The sequence below is a fragment of the Melanaphis sacchari genome, unplaced genomic scaffold (genome assembly GCF_002803265.2).
Source record: "Melanaphis sacchari strain LSU unplaced genomic scaffold, SCAv2.0 Contig62_pilon_pilon, whole genome shotgun sequence".
Taxonomy (NCBI): domain Eukaryota; kingdom Metazoa; phylum Arthropoda; class Insecta; order Hemiptera; family Aphididae; genus Melanaphis; species Melanaphis sacchari.
Window position 1 is genome coordinate 678,677 of NW_020271445.1, and position 25,392 is coordinate 704,068.

Below are 25,392 nucleotides of genomic sequence, written 5' to 3' on the forward strand. Positions count from 1 at the left end.
TTGGAAATGCAGCCATTTTAGGTTGAATAGATTGTGGCCTCGTACGGAAATATGCAAGACAACGGCACAAACGTTTACGGATTACCTACCAGACTAACTGAATCCAAAATGTTCATTGTTAATGAGTTTGGAGAGTAAACGAACGGGAATGTATCAATTTGCGATGATGGTGGTCAATGGTCAATCAATGGTGCAACGGTAAGAGGAGCGGATGTTTGTGCTCATATGGAAAATCGACATTCTAAAGACGACCGCCCACTCTGAAAAATCCAGCATGATCAGTAAATAGGTCCAATTTACGAAGTGGTATGGAGCAAGGTAAGTTTATCGTAAACAGTAATTATTAATTATTATAATATATGTGTTGGTATCGACATTCAACATGATAAAAGTCGATAAATTGAAATTTTTTATTTTAAAATCGAAATAAAATAATATCATTGTATTTATATTTAAATTTAATACATACACAAGTGAATCACTCCAAACCTACTACACAGCAGCGTGAACTTTCAGAAAATTAATAATTGTCCTCTAATACATAATATATAAATTAAATTAATTTTATACATTCAATACTTGTAAAAGTTAACTATTGAAGTACACAGATATACAGAAGCTAAAAGTATATAGTAATAAATCGGATAGGTATATATAATATTGTAATAATGTTTAATAGTGCTAATAAGTGAAGTATAAATCAATGACTAACTGTTCTACTAGCTCCACGAGTAATAATGTTATATAATAAAAAAAATGTCTATTCAACGTCTGCTGTATTATAATGTGAATATTTTACTTACCTATTAACTTCATATGATATAAGATGTGTTGCTTATAATTCCAGCATAAACAATTATGTTTCAATAAAAATAATTTTATAATTTTTTATCCAGACTAAAGCTACGCGCGTCTGTGAAAATCGATCAAAAAAAGTTTATTCTAATTGAGAACAAAATAATACCGCATCAGCTTTCAGACTATACTCAAGTTAACTATATAATTTAATTTAAAATTCAATATTTTTAAAATTATTTATTGCGTGTATACTTTTAAAATAAATATACCAGCCCACTAAATACAAAATAAATTGTCAAGTACAGCGAAAACAACATTCGCTGTATCTATAAGCAGTAAGCACGTTGCACGCCTACGATTATAAATACTAATAAACAATTATTAATTTCGGAATTATGCATATTGCCATAACGTAACAGTTCACAGTTTACAATAATTGATAATAAGTATTACGAATTTTAAATTATTTACGTGGTAATAGAAAATTGAAATGGTTGTATTCATAATATTTCAAATTCATTCTTCATAGTAATATATTCGGTATATTAACCAGTCGAAGTAGTTGATTATTGTAGCCGTTGTAGCTACCCCAGTTAAGTATTGATAAGATATCATATTTAATCCACTGTGTAAATAAAATCTTGAACTGTGATTTTAGATTTAATCAATATTTTATTGTTTATCAAAACATACTACTTGTTACTGTAGATCGAAATTCAAACAATTTTAAACATCTAACATAACATAGAATACCGTAGTCACATCGAGCACTGACGACAGTACCGAATCCTAACGCATTAATCAGAAGAATAGAATTGTTTTATCGTTGGTTGCTATCGTTTTTTCATAGGTACCTATCAGTCATTGACTGCTCTCTTGGACAGCCAATTGACTCATTAATTTAATATTGAATACTAACATAATAACTGCTTTAAAATCGGCGTATTGTCACTGTGAAACAAAATATTTAAACCTACTTGTACAAACACGTTCTTGTTTAGTAGTGTTGACTGTTGACGTATTTTGAAAAAAACTGTGACGCCTAGTCATCATCTAAACAATAGTGAAGTAAATACTTCATTTACAATTTGAATTTATTTTTTAACTATGTATGCCTATTCAAATTATTTTTCCTCGTTGCAGTCAATAAAAGAATTATTTCTCGTCATGTCAGCAGACGAAGTGGAATCTGAAATCCATTTCATGAAAACTTATAGCATATTGAAATGGGACGAACTAATGTAAGCATACATTTCTTAAGCCATTTCTCTTTTTTTTAGTATCTACGATTTGTTATACTTTATTTTTACATTTTAGAAAGCTAAACAATGATCGTAAATTACTTAGCCAAAAAATTTTGCTTGGATTTTCTACTATAGAAGAATTGTTGAAACAAATAAAAATTGAATTAAATATACTAGATACATGTCAACTTAAAATTGATGTAAGATTATATGATACATAATGATTTCAATATAAGTTCTCAATTTTATTATTATTTTTCTTTCATAGCAAGAAATGAAAGAAAATGACTCTGAGTATATTAACACAGAAATACTTACTATTTTATCAAATCGTATCAATGATATGTACAACAATATGTTTTTACTGTTTCCTGTTGAAAAAAACTCATTATTAGAATATATTGAGTTTTGCTCAAATAATGTAAGTAAATAAATTACAACCTAAATGATTTTAAATTTTAGTGTGATTTTTCTGTTTTGCTTTAAAAATTGTTGAAAATCTGAGCCTACTTTAAAAAATAATTGTATGTTATGATAAATGATGATTGATTACTGGGGCTTGGATTTTAAAACATACGCTTTTTTTTTTTTTATACATGAAATAGAAATCTAATTTTTATACATAAATTAGTTTCATTTTATTTTGATTCTAATTAAACCAATTTATTTTTGCTTTTTTCAATTATTCTATCTGTAAAATGTTTGTATGTTAATTATGGTAAAAAAAAAAAAGTTGTTGATAAAAAATATAAAAACCCAAAGTATGGACTAAATAGTTAAATTGAATTATTATTGTTTTTATTATAGGCCTCATTATTAAATATTTTAAGCGTCTCATCTAACAAAATTATTGGTTAGATTTAAATGAAAGCTTTTTTATGCACTAATCACTTTAGTGAATATAGAGCATTCATTTTCTATGTATGAAAACATTCATCGGACAATAGAATCAATTTCACTACTGCAAATCTAGTAAAATGCATGGTAGTTAACTTTTTTTTTTTTAGTTTAAATTAATTTTTCAATTTTTTTTATTCAGTTTTATAACTAGGTAGTTAATGACTTTTGGTCATGTTTTTTATTTTTAATAAATACCATGCTTCTTTTTGTTTTTTTCTGAGCCCTATTGATGACTAATATAAAATGAATTTAATTATTAATATCTACTAATGACACATTGTTCTTAAGCTATACATTTATTGATGCAAACCTAGGCAGTAGCAAAAAACGGTTTAAAAATATTAGTTATCAAAAATGCTACTTTTGATTGTATAAATTATAAAATATTTAAAAATAAAATAAAATTACATTAGTCAAGCGATAAAATAACACAAATATTTAGGGTTAATAGTCCCTTATTTATACAATTAAAAATACAATCTAGTATGTCATAATAAATGGTACTAAGAACTATTATTTTTATTATATATATAAATGCTTTATTGATCTTATACATCAGGGATGGGCAACTGTAAGTTATTAGAGGGCCAATTTTTAGAAAATTAAAATTTAGCAGGCCAGAGTATAGAGAGCAGAAATTTATTTTGTTTATAATGTAAATATTAACAGTAAAAAGGTTATTGAAAATAATTAAATATAAATAATACTAATACAAAAAATGTTATAAAAATTAATTAAATTAAATATAAATAATACTATTAGTACTTGTTTAATGTGAGTTTTGAGGATATGTGACTGCTAATGATAACGCAACAAAATTAACTTCTATTTCGGAAGAGGAAACACGAAGTAGGTGGCTTAATGTTTCATCTGTAAGACGATTTCTATACTATACTATTATAGACAATCGACTTTAAAATTGTATGATGTAATTTAAAAATGTAACGCGAGCAAGATAAAGAAGGTTTGCGGGCCGCCAGTTGCCCACCCCTGTTATACATAAATTCAAACATTATTTGATATGCTGATAATATGGTTATTTTTATTCAAGATGAACCAACGAACTCACTTTTCTTAAAATTAATTTTAAAGTATAGATTTGATTTATTAAATACTACTTAAAGTCAATAAATAGTTATATTTTACTCTGTAAACATTTTAGTACTTTAAAATATGTAAATAAACTTATATACCTTGATATAATATTGAATAATAAATTTAAATGGGACCAACATATTATAAATACATTAACAAATACTATACACAAATTTTTCTTCACCTTTAATGATGTAAAAAATAAATTTAATGCACATATATATTATATTTTACAACAATATAATATATGTTTATGTATAAAAGAACAGGCTTTTTTTTATGTTCCAATTTTGTGATGATATTATTAAATATTTTTCCAATTTTTTTTCACGAGGTTGAACTAAATACTCCTACAAGTGATCTATTATTCACAATTTAATTTTATTCCTCACTACAGTCATTTTGAGAAAACAAAAATTACAAAAGAGCGAAGCCGAGTAATTCAGCTAGTATATATTATATGTATATATATTGTTCCACAATATATATGTTTATCACTTATTCAATCAATTCTAATTGTTTAGGGATAAGAATGTGACTATTATATCATTTCTTTAAAAATAATTGTATATAGCTAAGTTAAATTTTTGCTTATTTAATCAAAATATACAAATAATAATTATCTTCATCAAAAATTAAAAATGTATAACATCGAAGTCTTATATTTAAAAAAAATAATTACAGTGTTTAGATACAGACATAATACGATGTCAAACATTCCTTATGAATACTAGTATATTAAGTACAAAAAAATTATTAATATAAATATTCCTAAAATTAATAAACATTTTAGTACAAATATTTCTATTTTCATAATAATAAATTTATACAAGATTCTTAAAATTAAATTAATATATATTATTCTTATGATGTAAAACATTTTAAAATATATTAAAAACACATACATTCAAATAATATTGAAATTGTTTTATTTTTGGTCTAAAATAGTATTGTTCTGTGTTGTTAACTCTATAAATTCTTCACTAAAAACTCTTAGTTTATTGAAGAATTGCAAATATTAAAAAAACTCTTTAATTTTCATTTTATTTATGTAAAGTAAGCTATGTTATCTTTGTTGTACAACATAGAAATTATATGTAAATAAATATGTTATTATTATTGTATTAATTGCATATTAATTTTTGCAATATCTAAAATATATTATATTTATATACTGCTAGTTGGACAGCCCATAAAAATAAGTATAGCAACAATCAACTGTGTATATTATGACTAAAGACTGGATTTATATGTTTTTACATATCGTTACTGGGTCTATGCAGTCTTATGAGAGTAAAATATGTGGATAATTCGTTTAATTCTGAGTTCATAGAAAAAAGTTTTTTTTACATATTTGAGAATATTTCATAGGTTAGAGAATATTTAACCCATTTAGCATATTTTAGAATATTTTATAAATTGTATAAAATAAATATTTTATTATTATTATTATTTATTATTTATTTTACCCTGAAAATCATTGTGATAAAAAAAAACATCCAACTCATGATAGCACTTAATCATAAATCACCGTACTGTTCACTAAATATTGTGGCTGATCTGCAATTCTGGCAGTTGTTTTCATACTGATAAGATCAACATATTCATTTATCAAATATTCAAACATCCAAATTTTGTTTTACTCTTTTCTATTTTTAACTCTTGTAATTAGTAATTTTATATAAACGTTAAAATGAATAAATTAAAAAAGTCAGTCAATTTTAAAAACTTATTATGTTTTATATTTATTATTATTTGTTATTTTTTCATATTATGACTATAGTGTTTAATACAACATTTAATTAAACTATACCAAAGGAATATTGTATTTACATTTTAATACTATATAGACTATACTGTTATATTTTTACAATATTCCTACACTTACTGATGTACAATAGTATTCCATTTTAATACGCAAGTACGTATAATACCTACCTCACGTTTAAAAGAATGTAAAAAAAAAAAATTGTAAAAATGCATATTAGCGCATATATTGATGTTTGTTGATTATTTTTGCATACTTTTAAGATTTTTATGAGAATATAATGAGAATATTTGAAGGTTTTTTTAGAGAATATCAGCATCATATTTAAGGTATTTTAAGAGAATATAAATTTGGTCTTTAATTATGACTATTGTCTCAAAGAAGTATAACACAAGATTATATTTATATTTTTAATAGCTTTGGAACATCATTATTTTCTGTTTTGATAATTATCTATTGAATGATGATTATTAAAATAAAATATATATCATTATAAGAATAATGAAATACTTTTAAGATATAATAAATCTTGGGGGAGATCATCAATGATCATCTATCAACAAATAATTAATTAATAAATAATATACAATTTTTTTAATATATTTTTAATAATTAATTAATTTTTATAACAATAATTATTAAGATTTAAATGTTGATAATTAATTTTCATATTATAGAGCTAACTATTCTGTATTCAGTTTAAGTTTAAGCCTCTTGGCCTATCAAAACTTGTCGAATTGGACGCATTGTCACCACTTGACAGCTCCCATTGCAATTTAAGATTCTCAACAGCACCGACATCAATGATCAACTACTGCCACCAATGATAGAACACACAGTGTTAGCTTAGGGGGTCAGACTGTCTATGTACACGAAAGCTGTTTAATCCCATTGCAATTTAAGATTCCAACAGCACCAACAACAACGGTCAACAACTGACGCCATCAATGATAAAACACATGTGTTAGCTTAGGGATCTAGACAGTTTATGTGCATGAAAGCTGTTGAATCAGAACCTGAATAGAAAACAATATATTAGAAAGATTTTGATTATTTATAATTTGCAGTGTTTAGTAAGTTACTTTTCAATTTAAATATTAACTACATTACCTCTGCATTATAAATAAAATAAAATAGTCCCTAAGTATTTCTCTAATTTCTTTAAACGATTATCATTCCACTAGCAACAAATGCAAAAATACTATAAAGTATAATTACAAAAAATATGTCCAAAATAAGTTTTAACTATAATATATATGTGTGCTAATACAATTAAAAACATAATGATATTAGTCTTCCTACCTATTTATAGAAATGTACTATGTATAAGTTATTCAAGTAACTCGTTATATCCTATTTATAGTACTATGTATAGTATTGTTATTTATTATTATTTATTTATTTATTTTTTATTTTTTATTTTTGTTTTTTTGCAATACTTAAATAAAGTTATAACAATAACACAGTACATTATAGAAATTACTTATCTACAGAAATTTTCATTATATTTTCGTTACATGGAAAGAATTAATAAAGTTACGTAATGCAATATTTTTATTACATTACTACCCTACCCTGATATTTTGAAATATATTTTAATTTATTTCCTTTTTATTACCAAATTAAAATTTATTTGATAATAAAAAATTTGATTATTAACTATTCAATTTTATTTAACCCATATAAATTCTTAATTTCAGACATTATTTATTACTAAATGTAGTAATATGTTGAGTACACTCATGTTGAAATACCATAGTGATCCTGAAGTATACATAACTGCAGCAACATATGAATTTGATGAACGAAATGATGTTGAATTAGCTAGACAATATTTTGCAAAAGGATTAGAACATCATAAAAATTGTAAAAGTTTATATGTAGAAGAGTTCTGGGTAGAAGTACAGCATTTAGAAAAGACTGCAGATGCTTCTCTTTCAATTGCCATGGGAAAATATAAAAACCTCATTAAACAGTTTGAAGGTGATATCGAATTTCATTTTATATTATTGGACAGAGCAATAAAATTAAGTGCAGTTGGAGAACTACAATGCAATATTGTCAGGTATTGATTTATTTTTAAAATTATTTTTAAAAATATTTATAAATTTATTTTTTTTGTTTTTGTAGAGATATGGTTAATAAGTACAGGCATAGTGAACTGATGTGGCAAAAACTAGCTAAAATTCATTTTGATGGGTTTATCTATCATCAAGAAACTGAGCAATTATACTATGATAAAAATTATACTAATAGTATTAGGTTAGTATCTAAATATTTGAAAACATCTTTTTTCTAATACTGGCTTATTTGTTATATAGAAACTGCATTACAACTTATGAAGATGGATTGAAAGAAAATTTACCATTAAAAAATAAACATAAACTATGGAACTTTTATATTGGTAATATTATAGAAATTCGGAAATCATATCGCATGAAAAAAGAAACAATAAGAAATTTTATGAATGAAACAATGGAACGAGCCTTTCAAGAAGCACACTATAACAAGGCATTAAGTAAAGCTGAACATTATATTTATTGGGTAAACGTTCATAAAGTATTACTATATAAGTATTTTATACAAATAAAAATTTGTTTATTTTTATTTAGGCTAAAAACACTAGTAAAGACTGTCAAAAGATTCTGAGAAAAGCAGTTGAAGTGGTAGAAGATAGTGTAGAACTCTGGATTCATTTAATATCATATTATTTGAGATATGACAGTCTTGACATGGGTATTGACGCTTTCCAAGCCGGTGTTCGAGCCTTAACAAATAAATCGATGCCTTTATGGGAAATTTTAATTTTATACTTGGGAAACACTCATCCAAAATTGGTAAAATAAATATTAATATTTTGATAATTTCTCCAAGATAAACTTTTACAAAAATAATTGAGACTAAAGTTGTTTAAGTTCTCCCTTAATACTACTTTTTTCAAATAATACTTGTAGATTTTTATGACAAATGTGACATTGAAAAAAAAAAATGGATACATTTCATGTTATTCATACTTTATACCATGTTTAGTTTAAGTTGATCCACCTTTCACATGCATCATAGATGATACTATGCTGCTGAAATAGACATCTAACCCTTGTCAATGACAAGTGCTTTATGATTAGTCACTGGTATATGCCAATAATCGTTATTTTCATGATAATTAGCATCGATGGTATACATACAGAGGCAAAATTCCACACTAATACTCCTAATAGATTTTTGTCAAATAAGTGGATTAAATTACACTAAACAGAATATTATATTTTTTAGTAATTTATTTATTCATTTCTATTGGCTACACTTCAAATATAGCAGATATCCAATAAAAGTATCTCCAATACTCACAATATACTTGCCTATTAATTTTCAATAATTAAGTAAAGTTTATATCATAAATATTACTTTCTTTCTATAAACATTTTGTAATTTATTTATATTTAGCTCCAACAACTATATCACGAAGGCTCGTATTTTCCATTCCCAGAGATTAATTTTAAAATTAGATCTGAATATTTGGAATGGAGCGTAGTTCATAATGGAATACTTTCAACTCGTGAATTGTTCATTGAACTTAAAGACATAAAGCCAGAATGTAAACAATTGTATACAACTATGATTTCATTTGAGCTCACTCAAAACTCAGGAATTTTTAAATTGAAAACTATTAGAAAATTGTATAATGATTTATGCAATGCTTTTGGCCAAACAGACATTAGTGAGTATCAATTTTTTTCTACTTTATTATTGAAACTAATTTTAAATTGATTATATAGAAGTATGGTCTGATTGCATTCGTTTCGAATATATGCATGGTTCTTGTAAATTAGTAAAAGAAATTTATAAGGCATCATTACTGTGTTTAAAACCAAGTTTGAGAAATGGTATGACAAAAGAATTTGAGGTTCTTAAAGAAGAATTTGTGTATGTATAATTGTATTAATTGTTAAAAAAAACAATAATTATAAACTAAATTAATATTTTTTGTTTTTAAGGGAGGACGATCCTAAAGATGAAGGAGTTATTGTTATTGACGATGATGAATAATTTTATAGTTAGGAAAAATAATTATATAGGTATGTGTGTGTATTCATTTTATTTATATTTATCTTCTTAATTTGTGACGTGTGTACTTCATTTTTTTCTAATATCTGTGATATGTTGTATTAAGTTAAAGACTGTTTATTATTTATAGTTATTTTTATTTATTTTTTAAATAGCATAAGTTTAAAATAACAAGATATTGGTTTCTTTGTTAATATTATATTATTAAATATGTTGTTGTTCGAGCAAATCACAACTATTTAAAAATGAGCCTTAAAAGTTAAATAGTTTTTTTTACAATACATCGCCTTTTGAGACTGGTTGATTTAATTAACAATTACAGAGATTTAGTTTATATTAAAATCCAATTCATACCTTTCTAATATTATTAGATATTATTAGTATGTTTTAACCAAAAAATTGAATTTTGTTGCATTTCTTCAATTTACTTGAAATAGTATTTTAATAGTTATAACATGTCTATTTGTTAAACATTAAACATTATATAAAGTGTTTATGAAACAGTATTATTACGTATCTTAATTTTGGTTATGGTACAAGAAAAACAAAACATATTTAAAATTTAAAAAATTATACATTTTTTTATAATACCTAAGAAATAAAATTATGAACATTAATATTATGCAAAAATTTCATATGTTTTTCAAATGAAAAAATCTAACTTTCTTTGTGTTTTTAAATTTATTTAAAAATAAACAATCTATAATATTTATTTACTACAAACATGTATACAGCTAGGTTTTTTATTTTTGACATGAAATGCGTGAGAAAAGAAGTCATCTAATGACAACACTTTATATTTTAAGTTTTCTAAAAATTGATTTGTTAAAAAGTCATAAAGTTTTTTTTTCTGTAGTTTCGTAGTGATGTGTATTACTTACCTTTTGTGTACATAGTCATCTTCATGCCTGGATTTTTTATTAATATCTAAATTAATTAAAATTTTCATTTGATAGCATTTTTGAGTGAAATATTTGCAATTTTCCCATTATCTATAAGTATTATTAAAGCTATAGAAAAAAAAATCACTTTCTATTTTGGTTATTTCTTAACATTAATGATTTATCATTAAAATTATCAATTTTTAAATTGTTTAGAAAACTATTGATGTATTGATTTATTAGTACGTATACCACTTGAAATGTTCAACTAATATAAATAATAATATTTACTAAATATAAAACTATTTTCAACACAATTTGGCTCATTTTATATATTTATAGGTACTTGAAATTTTTGAATTTATAAAGTAATTTTTTTTTTTATTCATGATACAATTTTTATTTTTTGATAAATAGCTTGAAAACTGAATACAAGGTTCCTCATTAATTAAAAAAAATTAAAATATCAAACATACTTTTTCATAATATATTTTTGTAAGTGTTTAAAGATTTAAATTAATAAAATTTATCTAAATTACATCATTGAATTCAAATTTTACATACTCATAACAGTAACCTATTTGATACACTATGTACAGCAGAAAGGTTCTCACTTTCTTTCCTTTATATACACATATTTTTTGTAATTATTCATTTATATTATTTTTTCACTGTAACTCATAGTACCAAAGAGTATTTCAGCTTGTATAGATATGAGATACTGATTTCTATTAGTTCATGATTTATTTCAGATACTTAATTATTAAAAGTATAAATACCATATTAGATAACTAATAAATGTTAGTAATTATTATTACATAAAATGATATAAAGACTTTTGATTCCAAAATCTAATTTTCATAAAATAATTAAGATTTGTAGTTTTACCGTTTCATCAACATTAGACAATTATTTCATAAATTTAAAGTTTAATTAAGTAATAAAGTTCAATTAAAACATATAACTACAAATGTGTTGTATCTTAAAATTTTGTATATTTTATTAAAATGTTTGACTTGTTAAAATTATAAATGTCATTGCAAATGTTTTGTGTATAGCATACTTTGTCTATATCCTATGGTAATAAAATATTAATGTATGCTGATATATTTTATGAATTATAATTATTAAATAACTTATATAAAAATTCAAATGTCTTTTTTCCTTTAAATTAGATGAAAAATAATTTTTACATATCAGACATTTTAAACTCTAGTATTTATAAAATACACTTTCCAAAACCAATGTATATTACAATATCCATAATTAATTAAACTAATACTAATAAATTTTATATTTTATTACCTATCTATATACTTCAAGTGTGAGTTATTTATTATTTCTTTGAAGTTCTTTTATATTTTATTAATGTTAATGTATTGTATTGAATTGTTCATAAAAATATGAATGTTCTTTATAATGTCTAAGTAATTATTGAAATATATTATAATTGTAAACAACAAGAATTAACTCAAATCTTAAGCTACATTCTAAAACAGGGGTGTCCAACCTCGACCCATGGTAGATATTGATGCGGCCCTTACTTGAATTTAAAAACTATTAATTAATTGTTTTTAATAATATATTAATATTATGAGAAAAAATTTTTTACTAAGAATATAAAACTACAAAGTATTAAACATCAAATAAACTTTAAAAGTAATTTATCTTAGCATAATAGCACCGACACATATTAATTATATAGGTGATCAGTGGATGAAATCATGCTGATTTTGATAAAATATTTTTTTATTGGAAATATGTTTACGGCATTGATCCCATGTCATTTATCAATAAATAAAATCTATAACAACTTTTACCCATATGATGTGGCCCAATCTTCACAAAAGGTTGAACACCCCTGTTCTAAAGTATATATAAATTACAATTTCAATTTTAAAATTGTATAAATATTAGTCTAGTATGTACTACTCAATGTTATTTTTACTGTGTTTTGAATAAAATTTTTTAAATTTAGAATTAATTTTTTCACTATTGCTTTGATATCCTTAACATTAAATTGGATATTATATTATTAATTTATTTAACAAACATTTAGAATTAATAATAGTTATTGATATCATACTGGCTATTAGACCAGTTTTATTTATTAACTGAAAGTCATTATGCTATAAGTCTAAACATTGTTATTACATCCAACTTTATATGATTTATATGTTATGTCTCTTCTTAATTATAAACAGAAGTTAGAAAACTCTGGGTTATGTTCAAATGTATTAAAGCACTTAAATGTTAGTTTCTATAACAATACTCATCATTCAAACAAATATATATACACATTCCAATTTATTGTATATCTACCTATGAAATATTTAAGTAGTTACTTACTTTTATACAGTGCCAGATTAATAGTTAACCAGGCTTGGAGCTTAGTAGTTTCAAAAGACAAATTCATTTGTATCCAAATCACAATTTCTATTGAGAAATACATTTATTTTGTTTATTTTATGTACAAATAATACAATTTTTTTCATTTATGTATTTTTAATATTAACTTAATTATTAATACATTTAATAACATTTGTTAGGTATTAATTAATCAGATATGTACCTATGTTTTTCATTTTCCAATAATAGTTATTCTCTTTCAAAAATAACTAAATCACCAAAATTGTACTTATTATATTAATAATTGTATTAAATCCAATGCTTATTGTTTGATTAGTATTTTTTACTTCTATTAAATATTTAACCAGAAGTGTAGCCAGGAGGGACTTAGCGGGCTACAACCATCCCCATTAATCATGTTTATTTTAGAATAAATTATTATATTATCTACTAAAAACATGATTTTACAAAGAGTCTAAGTGAATTTCTTAATGTTGATTTTTTTTAGTTCAACAACACACTTCATACAAAATTTCAAGCTATGCTACTGTAATTATTCAATTTATTATTGGTTATAACTTATAAGTATAACATTATGTCATTATCATATTAAAATTGAAAAAAAAAACAAGAAAATAAATACACAATTAATGCATTATATAATTTTATTTATAGAAATATTGCAAATATATTTTTACTTTGATAAACGATGATCAAAACCACATTTGAAGAGAGTAAATGAGTTGTAGAAAATACAGACAAGAGCTTGAATTTACCGAAAAATAACTTCAACATTTTGCCACTTTTCTTTAAAGACAAAGTTTTTAGTCAACATTACAGTTCCTATTATACGCTCACTTTCTTTTTAAATTCATATTTATATTGTTTTGTTAATTTATCTATATGAAAAATATTTAACTTATTATTAAATCTATATAGAATTAAAATTTTTTTAAACATTACTATTCCAGTTACAACCTCTATTTTTTGGAACACATTTTAATTATTAGAAATATATTTTAGATGATTCAGAATTTTATCATCAATGATACTCTTTACTTGAACACTGATTTATTATATGATTATATACAACAGCATGTTTTTAACTTTTCATATTTTTGTAAATAATCTTTACATTTCATACTACATACCTACTACCTAATTAAAATGCATTAACTCATCAAATTAACTTATAATACACCTATTGTCACAAATCACAATCAATATTCAGGATATAGAGGTTGAGGTGTTTAGAGTTAATCAAAATATCCTATTCAAAAAATGTAACTTATTTTTATTTTTTTTAAGTTGAATATAAAATCAAATACCTAATAATAAAATATGATACAGATACATCAGAACCTCGAAAATATTATTAATTTGCATTCTTGACGTCAGCTAAACCTATTCGATTCTAGTATTGTTCGGTGATTCTAGTTAATCATATCTTAAACCTTAGTTCGTTGAGAAAATCAGTAACTAAGGCTGATATAAACAAACCGATATATTTTTTTTACTTTATCATGAATACGACATCGGGTTGTTATTTGTGACGTCAAGCACGCTACAGCTCCGGCGACGACCGAACGACGACGACGGGACAGGTGTCGGTTTGTAGTGTTTGTACTACTGCGAGAGAGTAGTGGGAAAAACGGCGTTCATCGAATAGCCCAATGACCATCAGATAGTAGTCAATACCCAAACAACGGTAATAACAAGTAACAACAACGGATACGAAGACAGCCGACAGACAACAGAGTCATCAAGTGCAGGGACGCTGTGTTTTTGTTGTACGTCTTTCAGAATCGTCATTGTTTTCAAATTATCATCAGTTATTCTATTTTGTTTCTGCCTCCAACGCGGCACCGTCATGTCTGTACCTGCGTCTGGCAAGCTCATCATAGTGTCCAACAGGCTCCCGTTCGTTCTCAAAAAAAATATGCTGACGCAGAAATGGGAAAGAAAAGCCAGGTATGATTGAGAATAAGTTTTAGTATCTTATGTGTATAATATAAATAATGTAACGGATAAGAATAGTATCGCTCGTTTTAATCTCGTTTGTTGTTACTTCTAGTCAACACTTGTTGAGCATCAATAAATATGATAAGTGCTTTGTGCGTGTTTACAGTTTATACAGTAATATTATTAGATACTCTAATGTGGGTGTGTATGATTATGTGTTAACAGAATTTATCATTTCGTCATCCACCGTGTGTACACCACATAGGTACAGTTAAACTCCCTGAATACCTGACACTCTTGATCGCCGTAATTTTGTCTGTTATTTAAAGGGGAGGGTAGTGTTAAATTCTTAAAAATAACTCGGAGAAATTAATAACTACACATATACAACATTTATTATTTTAATGCAAATATTAATTGTACATATTATTTAAAATTATGATATGTACATATTATGTATTTTGTATGAAAAAATAAGTAAAAATGTAAACAAAAATAATTTTAAAATAAAAATTAAAATTTATTGAAAAAATCAGTTAGGTACTTTAGCTTGTTTAAGACCTCGATGCATAGTAACCTAATCTAACATGTTCAAATACGATGGAATCACAAAGACAACTAAATACGAGTAGGATAACTTCACAGAACATAGTCTAGAAAAATGATTTTATCGATGCGATAATGGATGGATAAGATAAACTTTAATTTTATAATAATCTATATCTTATAGTAGTAAGATTTGATTAAATTGGCATTCCACTATTATTCTGTGTTAACGAAAAAAATTGTCAAAATCAAAATGAAATTACCATTAATGTGTTCGATATTTAGAGGTTTTACTATATGAAAGAAGTGAAAATGTCACTGTACCCATAAAAATGTCCGTTTAGGGAGGTTTATTGTATATTGTATTTTTATAATGAAACCAATTTCTTAATATTTTATTTTTATTTTATTTTATTCTAAATTAATTTATGATGCTTAAGAAAATTATAAGTAAAGCACATATTCTATAATGATCCAGAGATGGCACTGTGATTCTGTAAATTTACAGTTTCTTTTTATACCCATGTTTGTAGATCCAGTCTTTTTATCACCGTGATCATAATGACACTCGTAACATTTTGTTGTCCAAATGATATTATTAATGATAAAAATTATAAAATATGAATTAATAATTTATTAGTTGTCTATCTTGATTGCTATAGCATATAATATAAAGATTAATATGTAATATGTTAATTTTAACCAAATTTGTATGTATTATTATCACACAAATTATATTTTAATTACTTTATAGTTAATAATTATTATCAGGATTTGGAACGTTGCAATTACATGTTATTTTAGTTTATTTATTTTTTTTTTTTTTGTTTTTGAGATATATTTCTTGGGCTCACCCTGAATTTTTTTTTATTGGGGAGAAGTTAAAGTGCATCTAAATATTCAATAGTAATATACTTCAAATAATAAGAGTGATTTCCTACTCCATAATTTTAATGTGAACTTAAGGTAAAGTCCAATTCTCACATAAAATTACAGTTTTTATTGTTGGCTTAAGTTTTTTTGTTAGTTTTCTAAGGATTATTTTTGTGAAGCTTTATAAAAAAGTGTATTAATTGATAAAACTTTTCCTCTCACATTTCTAATAAAGTATCATATTTTAATTTTCTATCTTAAAGATCATTTAAAAATAAATGGCCTGGTATCATTTTTCTATTAACAATTATTAATTGAAATATTAATGTATATATTATATGAGTTGTTTTATTTATATATCTATTAAATATATTTTTATATTATTAAAGATATAAAATAATTTGTGCATCATTTTAAAATTTAAAAAATGTATTATCTAACATTATATTAAGGTATTTATGTTTATTTATATACTCAATAGTAATAACATTTTTACAAAATATATTTTATTGGTTGATAGACCAAAGAGTATTTTATAAATTGAATCAGATGTATTTTGAAATAAATTTATTTTGATTTGTTTAGTTTTAATTTTAGTTTATTTTGATCAAACCAGTACTTAATTTTATTTATAATGATACTTGGATTGAGCTGGATTTAAAATTGAGTCAATTATGTTATCTTAAATAAAAATAGCCTTTTTATCAGTATAGTAAAAAGTGTGTATTTATATCTAAATTAAATAAACCATTTTTGTATATACAGTAGAATCTTGGTAATTTGACAAATATCAGGCTAGAGTACTGCCAGATTAATGAAAATGCTGGATTAATATATATAAACACATTTTTACTTATTGAATTAGCTTTTTTTTACAAAATGTTGACAGAAATAGCCAATAGGTATATGTCAGTTACATTCTTGCAAAAATCATAAATACAAGGCATCTTCAACTACTCGCCAGTTTTTAATGTTTTGCACATAATAATCTTCAAACTTTTGTTGTTTTTGAAAAAAGTTTTTATCTTTACGTTATTTTTTCTTGTATATTATATTGTAGCATAGCTTACTCCAAAGTTGTTGGTGAAGTTAAATTAATTTGTTACTGCTTCTATTTAATTTAAAATTTTTAGTTTCTTGACTAAAGTTAAAGTAGTAGGTTTTTGTTTTCTTTTTTGAGACATTTTAATGTAACACATACATAATATACACAATATCTAACCGATACTCAATGAACTTGTACAATACGTCTATGTTAACTGAATAAAAATAGTAATAAGTTTATCAGTTTGTACTCAGTTTATCCTAAGTTTTAAATATTGTTTACGATAGTAATTTTATGGTTATTTGCCAAGTAAATATAGGTTAATATAGCCAGATTATCGAATGGCCAGATTACCAAAATTCTACTGTATAATAATTAATAACAAAAATAAAATAATAAGAGATCCTCCTAATATATGTAGAATTTGATATGTATTTAGTTATGCTGAACTTATAGCTCTAATTTTTATAATTTAAATATTAACCCAATTACAATGTCATTTATATTAAAAAATTTAATTAACTAGCTTAAATAAATTTGTTCACTTATATAAAGTAAATAAATAATAATAGTTTTTAAATTATAATAAAAACTTATTTCTTTTTTAAAGTTTAAAACTAAAATAGTTTTTTGTAGATATGTAGGTTAAATTTTACTGATTAAATTTTAAATCCTTACCAAAATTAATTATCCATTAAAAGTATGTTTGCAATGACAATAAATTAAATCCTTATGGAACAAATAAAGAATAATTGTTTAAAATATACATAATCTATTCTTTAGTTTTTACCCAGTATTTCGATTAAATACACTTCTTTGCAATGATAAAATCTTTTTTTTTCCAACAGAAATGAATAAATAGTTAATTTTGAATTACTTTAAATTTTAAAATATAAATTGTAATATTTAATTAAATTGTTGGTATTAATCATCTAAAATCTGGCTTTATAAATTCTATAATTATATCTTTTATTGATATATAGCTAAAAAGATTTGACTAAATATTTTAGCCAATAGATATGATACACTAATACATACAATATTAGCTGTTTGTTTTAAAATGTGGTTTTTAAAACTTTTATCAAATAAAGTAGTATAGCCATAGTTGGTCCTATAGTTGGTTTGTTTTATAAGTTTTTCAATCTGATATCTATCAGATACAATAAGCATTGTATTTAAAATATTATTTAAATCCTCCTTAATTACTGTTCATAGCTTTTTTGATTTTAGATTTTGTTTTAATGTAATAAGTCCAAATATTAATTATTAATATTGCTGTTAAAGTATGCAAATTAAATATATGTATCTTAGCTGTTATATAAATATAATTGACCTTATTATTATTTTATTTTATAAAATATAACAATACAAATAATTGGAATAGTTAATGTGCTTTATAAAATGGGCTATAAGACTACCTTGTTTTTAAGAAGGTAATGGATATGTTAAACTTTAATTCAATGATAAATTATTACATAAGAAAAATGATTCTAATGTAGATGGTTTCAGTCTATCTTTAGATGCTTAACAATTTATTTATTAGTAATACACATAGAAATAGTATAATATAATGTCTATATTATATGTATGATAATACAGTAGATTAAGCTAGTTTTTGCCAAAAACATCTTATGATTATATTATTATATCATATATTATCTATTGTTTTATAAGTTAATATCAACAAATCATAGAATAGTATAAATAAATTAATGGTTAATTATTAGGCTTTAAATCGTAAGAATAACTGGTGGTTTTTAAGCGAAGAAAATAATGTTTTGGTTTTACATTTACTACCATGTATTTATAGAAGTATAAATAGATAGCTTTCTATTTTTATGACACTATTATCAGCAAATTGGTTTTAAAAAAATGGTCAACTCAATATTCTATTCACCCACCACTATTATTATCTTTTATCATCAGTTTTTTTTTTTAACATAAATTTACCTAATTACAGTCCGGACGTATACTTTGTGCTGGTCCCAAAGTGAATCTTATAAGCGGCGTCTACTGTACTTACTGTATTATCTATATTACTATCAATTTTGATTTCAGGCAATTTAGATACATATACTATAATTTCAAATTTTTATTACTATTTTTTTCTACTTACAAGATAATAATGTCTTGTTCCTTTAAAAAATATAAATATTCTAGATATTATTACTTAAAATTACAAAACTATATTTTTTGATTGTTATCATTTAAAACCATTAATATAAAGATTTTATAGTATTGGTGCATGCTATAATTTTTATTTTTATTTTGAACATATTAAAAATTGTTAATTTCAAAATATTGAAAATATATTATGAATTATGTCTGACATTTTAGTGCTGGTGGTTTAGTCACTGCTGTAGCACCTGTTGTAATTCAAGGAAATGGAATATGGATTGGATGGGCTGGTGTTCACTTAGAGGAAGGTGAAAATATACCCGAATCGGATCCTAATGATAAAACACCTACTGCTGGATTACTTTCTGATAAAGTTGGTTATTTAATCTCATAAGAGCTTAATTTTAATTTATTTGAACAATTTTTAATGTTACTTTAAGGTTATATCTATTAATTTAGATCCTCAAACGTTTGATAGTTATTATAATGGTTGCTGTAATGGAACATTTTGGCCCTTATTTCATTCAATGCCTGATAGAGCTCAATTTTCTGCTGATTCTTGGAAAGTAATAATAGATAACAAACAAAATATAAAAAATGAAAGTAATTCAAATTATTTTGTGTTTGTGTTTAAAGTCATACTGTGCAGTCAATAAAGAATTTGCATCAAAAACAGTAGATGCCTTGGAAAATTTATCAAGAATAGATACAGATTCTGGAACACCTCTTGTGTGGTTACATGATTATCATCTTATGTTAGCTGCCAACAGCATTAGAAATGTAAAATTAAATATTGCATATATAAGTACATAAATATAATTTAATCAAAAGGATATGACTTTTTATAATTACGCAATACAACCAAATTAATTTGTACTATTTCTGAAGTTCAGAAATTTATCTAAGTATAAAAGTTTACATTTAAGATTAAATTTGTATGTAATTGCCCAATAGATTTCATCAAATAAATATTGGAAATTATATTCATATTATATTAAAATATAAAATCTAATTTTTTAAACAAAAAATTTACTATAAAAATATTAGGTATATTGATGTTGTTGATGTTGTAAAAAAAAAAAAAATTGCATAATTCTTTTGATAATATATAGTTATGTAACATTCAAACATTTCAAAGATTTTGTATAAAATTTTATAAATTATTATTTTAGGTGGCTAATGACAAAAATCTAAAATTTAAACTAGGATTTTTCCTTCATATACCATTTCCTCCGTGGGATATTTTTAGGTTATTTCCATGGGCTGATGAAGTTCTTCAAGGAATGTTAGGTATATACTCACTTATCTAATTATAGTTTAATACTCATGGTAAATAACTCATGTTTACTTTTATATTCAAGGTTGTGATATGGTTGGTTTTCATATTGGAGACTATTGCTTAAATTTTGTGGATTGTTGTCATCGGAGATTAGGTTGTCGAGTGGATCGTAAAAATTTACTAGTTGAACATGGTGGTCGTACAGTATGTATTCGTCCATTGCCAATTGGTATACCATTTGACCGATTTGTAGATATGGCTAACCAAGCACCCAGAGTAATAAGTACATCATTACAATTGGTACTTGGTGTTGATCGATTGGATTATACTAAAGGATTAGTACATAGACTAAAGGCTTTTGAATTACTATTGGAGCGATATCCACAACATAAGGGTAAAGTAGTACTTATACAAATTGCTGTTCCATCACGTACAGATGTTAAGGAATACCAAGATCTTAAAGAAGAAATGGACCAGCTTGTTGGACGAATAAATGGACGTTTTTCAACTTTTAATTGGTCACCAATTAGATATATTTATGGGTATGTCAATCAAAATGATTTGGCAGCTTTCTATCGTGATTCGGCTGTAGCTATGGTAACACCACTTCGAGATGGCATGAATTTAGTAGCTAAAGAGTTTGTTGCTTGTCAAATTAAAGAACCTCCAGGTGTCCTTATTGTATCACCATTTGCTGGAGCCGGTGAAATGATGAATGAAGCTTTAATTTGTAATCCATATGAATTAGTTGAAGCAGCTGATATATTGCATAGAGCATTGACCATGCCCGAAGATGAAAGAGTATTAAGAATGAGGTGTTTGAGACGTAGAGAAAAAGTACATGATGTTAATTTTTGGATGCGATCTTTTCTTAAAGCAATGGGAACTCTAATATTTGAAAACGGAGATGATGTTTTGCCAACTACTATGCAACCAGTCACTTTACAAGACTTTGATGAATATTTGTCTAAGTAAATACTAGTTTTAAAATGATATAATGCCATGTATAAATATATTTTATTTAATCATTTGTATTATAGATATATTGGTAACACAAACAAACTTGCATTACTATTAGATTATGATGGTACATTAGCTCCAATAGCTCCTCACCCAGATCTCGCCAAATTACCTCCAGAAACTAAAAGTGTTTTAGAAAGATTGGTCAATATGTCTGATGTATACATAGCTATTATTTCTGGCCGAAATGTTCACAATGTTAAAGACATGGTTTGTTATTAAATTTTTAGTTTTCTAACATATACTATAAAATAAATTTAATTATTTTAATTAATATTAACATTAGGTTGGTATTGAGGGTTTGACTTATGCTGGTAATCATGGACTGGAAATTCTTCATCCAGATGGTAGTAGGTTTGTACATCCAATGCCTAAAGAATATGTAGAGAAAGTTGGTGATCTATTTAAAGTGCTTCAAAAAAAAGTAAATATAAAATAATTATCAATATGTTATTTACTTATTTGTTTTTATACTTTTAGGTTTGCAAAGATGGTGCTTGGGTAGAAAATAAAGGTACTTTATTGACATTCCATTATCGTGAAGTGCCTGTTGATATTCGACCTGAACTCATATCTACAGCACAGCATCTCATTGAAGAAGCTGGATTTAAGGCAGGTCAGGCTCATTGTGCTATTGAAGCCAAACCCCCAGTACAATGGAATAAAGGACGCGCATCTTTGTATATATTACGTACAGCTTTTGGTTTAAATTGGAGTGAACGTACACGCATTATTTATGCAGGAGATGATGTAACTGATGAAGATGCAATGCAGGTATTTTTTATTCATCTTAAAATAAAAAATACATTCACCTAATTATATTTAATTATTATTTTAAAGGCATTAAAAGGTATGGCAGCAACTTTCAGAGTAGCCCAGTCTCAAATAGTTAAAACTTCAGCTGAACGTCGTTTACCAAGCATAGATTCTGTGTTGACTATGCTGAAATGGGTTGAAAGACATTTTAGTAAGCGAATCCCTCGTGAAGACTTTGTCAACCCTCGTGTTGGTAATTTAAGTAATAATCTACCAATGTCGCTTGGAGAAATTGAAATGGAGCTCAGTATGCCAGAAGAAAAATTTTCACATTAAACTTATAACTTACAAATATTGATATATTAATCCTTAATGTTAATTAATGCTCATTCATAGCAACACAACTAGTTTTAAATTATTCAATAGTAAATCATAACATCCTTTTTTAGGTACCTAATATATATTTTATTTTTATGCAAGTATAAATAAACAATATTCATATTTGACAATATTTAACATATTGCTAAAAGTATAAAATATTTTATAAATAAATTTAAAAAGTAACTTGGAATTTAAATTAAATAAAGATACAGTATAACAGGTCTTTTACATTTCTTAATTATTTTAACTTTTCAATTTCTTATATTTTATATTTTAATAATCAAAAAATTAATTATACAGTAGAATCCGCTTAATGGGGACAAATCATCGGTTATAAAGGACATATAATAATCTATACATATAAAATCCAAATACTACTTAGTCACTGATCGCTGCAACTCAAAAACTACACAACGTACAAACTTGAAATTTGAAAAAGAGGTTCTTCTCATATTTTCACAGTGTAATAAGTAAAGATTTTCAAAATTGTTGTGTTTTAGTGGAGTAATTTATGAGTTAAAATAAATTAAGAAAATGGAATTTTTACGCATATCCAATATTATTATTTTGTAACCATGGTTACAATTAAAACACTTATGTTATAAGAGTTGTTATAATTATACAGAATGAAATTTTAAAAATATCTAAATTAATTTAAAGATATTATCTATCTATTTATACCATGCATTTATTCACAATATTTTATGGTAAGATTTAACTAACTCAAAAGTTAATTATAAAATTCTTGAAAAATTAAAAACAAAGCTAATTTTTGGAACCTCTGCGAGTTCTGCAAGAACATGCCTTTTTATGTTCTCATTTTGGTGTTATCCCCAATATTTTTCACAGAGTTGTTCACAGTTGTCCTGAATGTCACCACATTACCCAATTCTTAATTTTTTTGTCTGGAGGGGATTGGGAGGGGTGTATTATATTTATAAGTTCCAATTTTCTGACGACACTTATTTAAGATTTTTCCAATTTTTTTTTCAAAAGCATTTACCAAATACTTACTACTACTAGAAACATTTCAATACGTTTTCATTAACCATTTTTTATATTTATTAGCCGATTATATTTTTAAACAACAAAATTTAAATACAAAATAATTCCACATATCAATATTATATCATATTCCGAAGGCAAAATATAAACAACCAATCACGGACAAGGCCGTGACGGGTCGACTAGTCTATAAATACTTAGTTTCTTATCAAAACTGTAATTATCTAATTTCTATGTCTATCACGTTTCATATAATAATCTTATGTCTTAAATAATAACAATTATCGACGTATTTTACTTTTGCTTATTATTTCTTTATCTCCCACTACCACATATTTCATGGAAATAATTGAGTTGACTAACCTGCGTACAAAATTATTTTATCGATCTTTCGGATCTATGTAGGTATGTTCTGTTTTTAACAATCACAGTTTGTATTAACATTTTTACAAGTAGCAAAAATGTTTCATAAAAATTTTAAGTTGAATAAAAAGATTTTTGCACTGGATAAAATAAAAGCTCTACCTCGAAAGTACTAGTGTCCTAAAGTTAGATTAGGCATATAAATTATTATGTATATGTATTTAATAAGTTTTTTAAGTTTTTTTAAAAAAAAATTGGTTAATTGGGGCAGTTGGATAATGGGGACAGATAGATCACTGTCCCCATTAAGCGAATTTTATTGTACTTATATAAATAGTTATCAAAAACACGTATTCAATAAATAGTGATAAATCAATTACAATTATATGGAATTTTACCGCAATTACTCATAGAAAAACTCAAACGATTACAAAGAAAATTTATTCGTTTTATAGGATATAAAAAAAGGTTAGCAAATAATATTAAAAACTTTATTCTCTTTTACCCCATTTGCAATATATCAAATATATTTTTTTTTTGTATAAATTAATTAATGGTTTCACCTCTTGCTCTCCACTTTTAAAGTATATTTTGTTTTACATATCGTAATACAATTCTCGTCCATGATCAACATTTCATATTAAAACTCGCCGTTCAAAACTGTAAACAAAATAATCCACTTTATATACCCTTAACATTAAGAAATATATCAAAATTTGATTTATTTTTTAATAATCTGTCAGATCTAAAATCTAATTATTTCAATCACTAATGTGCCTAAATATTAATAATTATTTTCTACTTGTTATGTTTATTGTTTAACTTATGTACCACATCTGTATGATTACATTTTACTCAAACCTATTATTGTAATACGAAATTCTATAAATTAATTATGTTATAAATCTACTTGAGCCTACCAGACGTTTATTTAAATTTAAATA

The 25,392-nt window shown here is 24.6% G+C and overlaps 2 protein-coding genes across 3 annotated transcripts; both read left to right on the forward strand.

The window, feature by feature from the left end:
* The first annotated feature begins 1,462 nt into the window (after positions 1-1,462).
* LOC112600237 (U3 small nucleolar RNA-associated protein 6 homolog) lies at positions 1,463-10,005 on the forward strand. Of its 2 annotated transcripts, none has more exons than XM_025347419.1 (11): positions 1,463-1,866; positions 1,942-2,039; positions 2,116-2,242; positions 2,311-2,463; positions 7,506-7,870; positions 7,936-8,067; positions 8,127-8,349; positions 8,418-8,642; positions 9,250-9,523; positions 9,582-9,729; positions 9,801-10,005. In XM_025347419.1, the coding sequence occupies exons 2-11, from the start codon at positions 1,966-1,968 to the stop codon at positions 9,850-9,852; spliced, it is 1,773 nt and encodes a 590-aa protein (XP_025203204.1). In that variant the 5' UTR covers positions 1,463-1,866; positions 1,942-1,965; the 3' UTR covers positions 9,853-10,005. The 2 variants fall into 2 exon arrangements, with proteins under 2 accessions (XP_025203204.1, XP_025203205.1); XM_025347420.1 differs by having other exon boundaries at positions 1,463-1,648.
* Positions 10,006-14,778: 4,773 nt separating this feature from the next.
* On the forward strand, positions 14,779-23,148 carry LOC112600284 (alpha,alpha-trehalose-phosphate synthase [UDP-forming]-like). The gene is made up of 10 exons (XM_025347472.1): positions 14,779-15,071; positions 19,864-20,017; positions 20,085-20,210; positions 20,281-20,424; positions 20,817-20,934; positions 21,006-21,894; positions 21,964-22,153; positions 22,230-22,367; positions 22,424-22,717; positions 22,784-23,148. The coding sequence occupies exons 1-10, from the start codon at positions 14,971-14,973 to the stop codon at positions 23,033-23,035; spliced, it is 2,406 nt and encodes an 801-aa protein (XP_025203257.1). The 5' UTR covers positions 14,779-14,970; the 3' UTR covers positions 23,036-23,148.
* The last annotated feature ends 2,244 nt before the right edge of the window (positions 23,149-25,392 follow it).

Excerpts from the sequence above, each read along its gene's own strand:
- LOC112600237 (XM_025347419.1), top strand. The coding sequence starts at position 1,966 with ATGTCAGCAGACGAAGTGGAATCTGAAATCCATTTCATGAAAACTTAT. Across the intron at positions 2,243-2,310 it reads CATGTCAACTTAAAATTGAT|CAAGAAATGAAAGAAAATGA; the intron begins GTAAGATTATAT and ends TTTCTTTCATAG. Across the intron at positions 2,464-7,505 it reads TTGAGTTTTGCTCAAATAAT|ACATTATTTATTACTAAATG; the intron begins GTAAGTAAATAA and ends TCTTAATTTCAG.
- LOC112600284 (XM_025347472.1), top strand. The coding sequence starts at position 14,971 with ATGTCTGTACCTGCGTCTGGCAAGCTCATCATAGTGTCCAACAGGCTC. Across the intron at positions 15,072-19,863 it reads AAATGGGAAAGAAAAGCCAG|TGCTGGTGGTTTAGTCACTG; the intron begins GTATGATTGAGA and ends CTGACATTTTAG. Across the intron at positions 22,368-22,423 it reads TTAAAGTGCTTCAAAAAAAA|GTTTGCAAAGATGGTGCTTG; the intron begins GTAAATATAAAA and ends TTATACTTTTAG.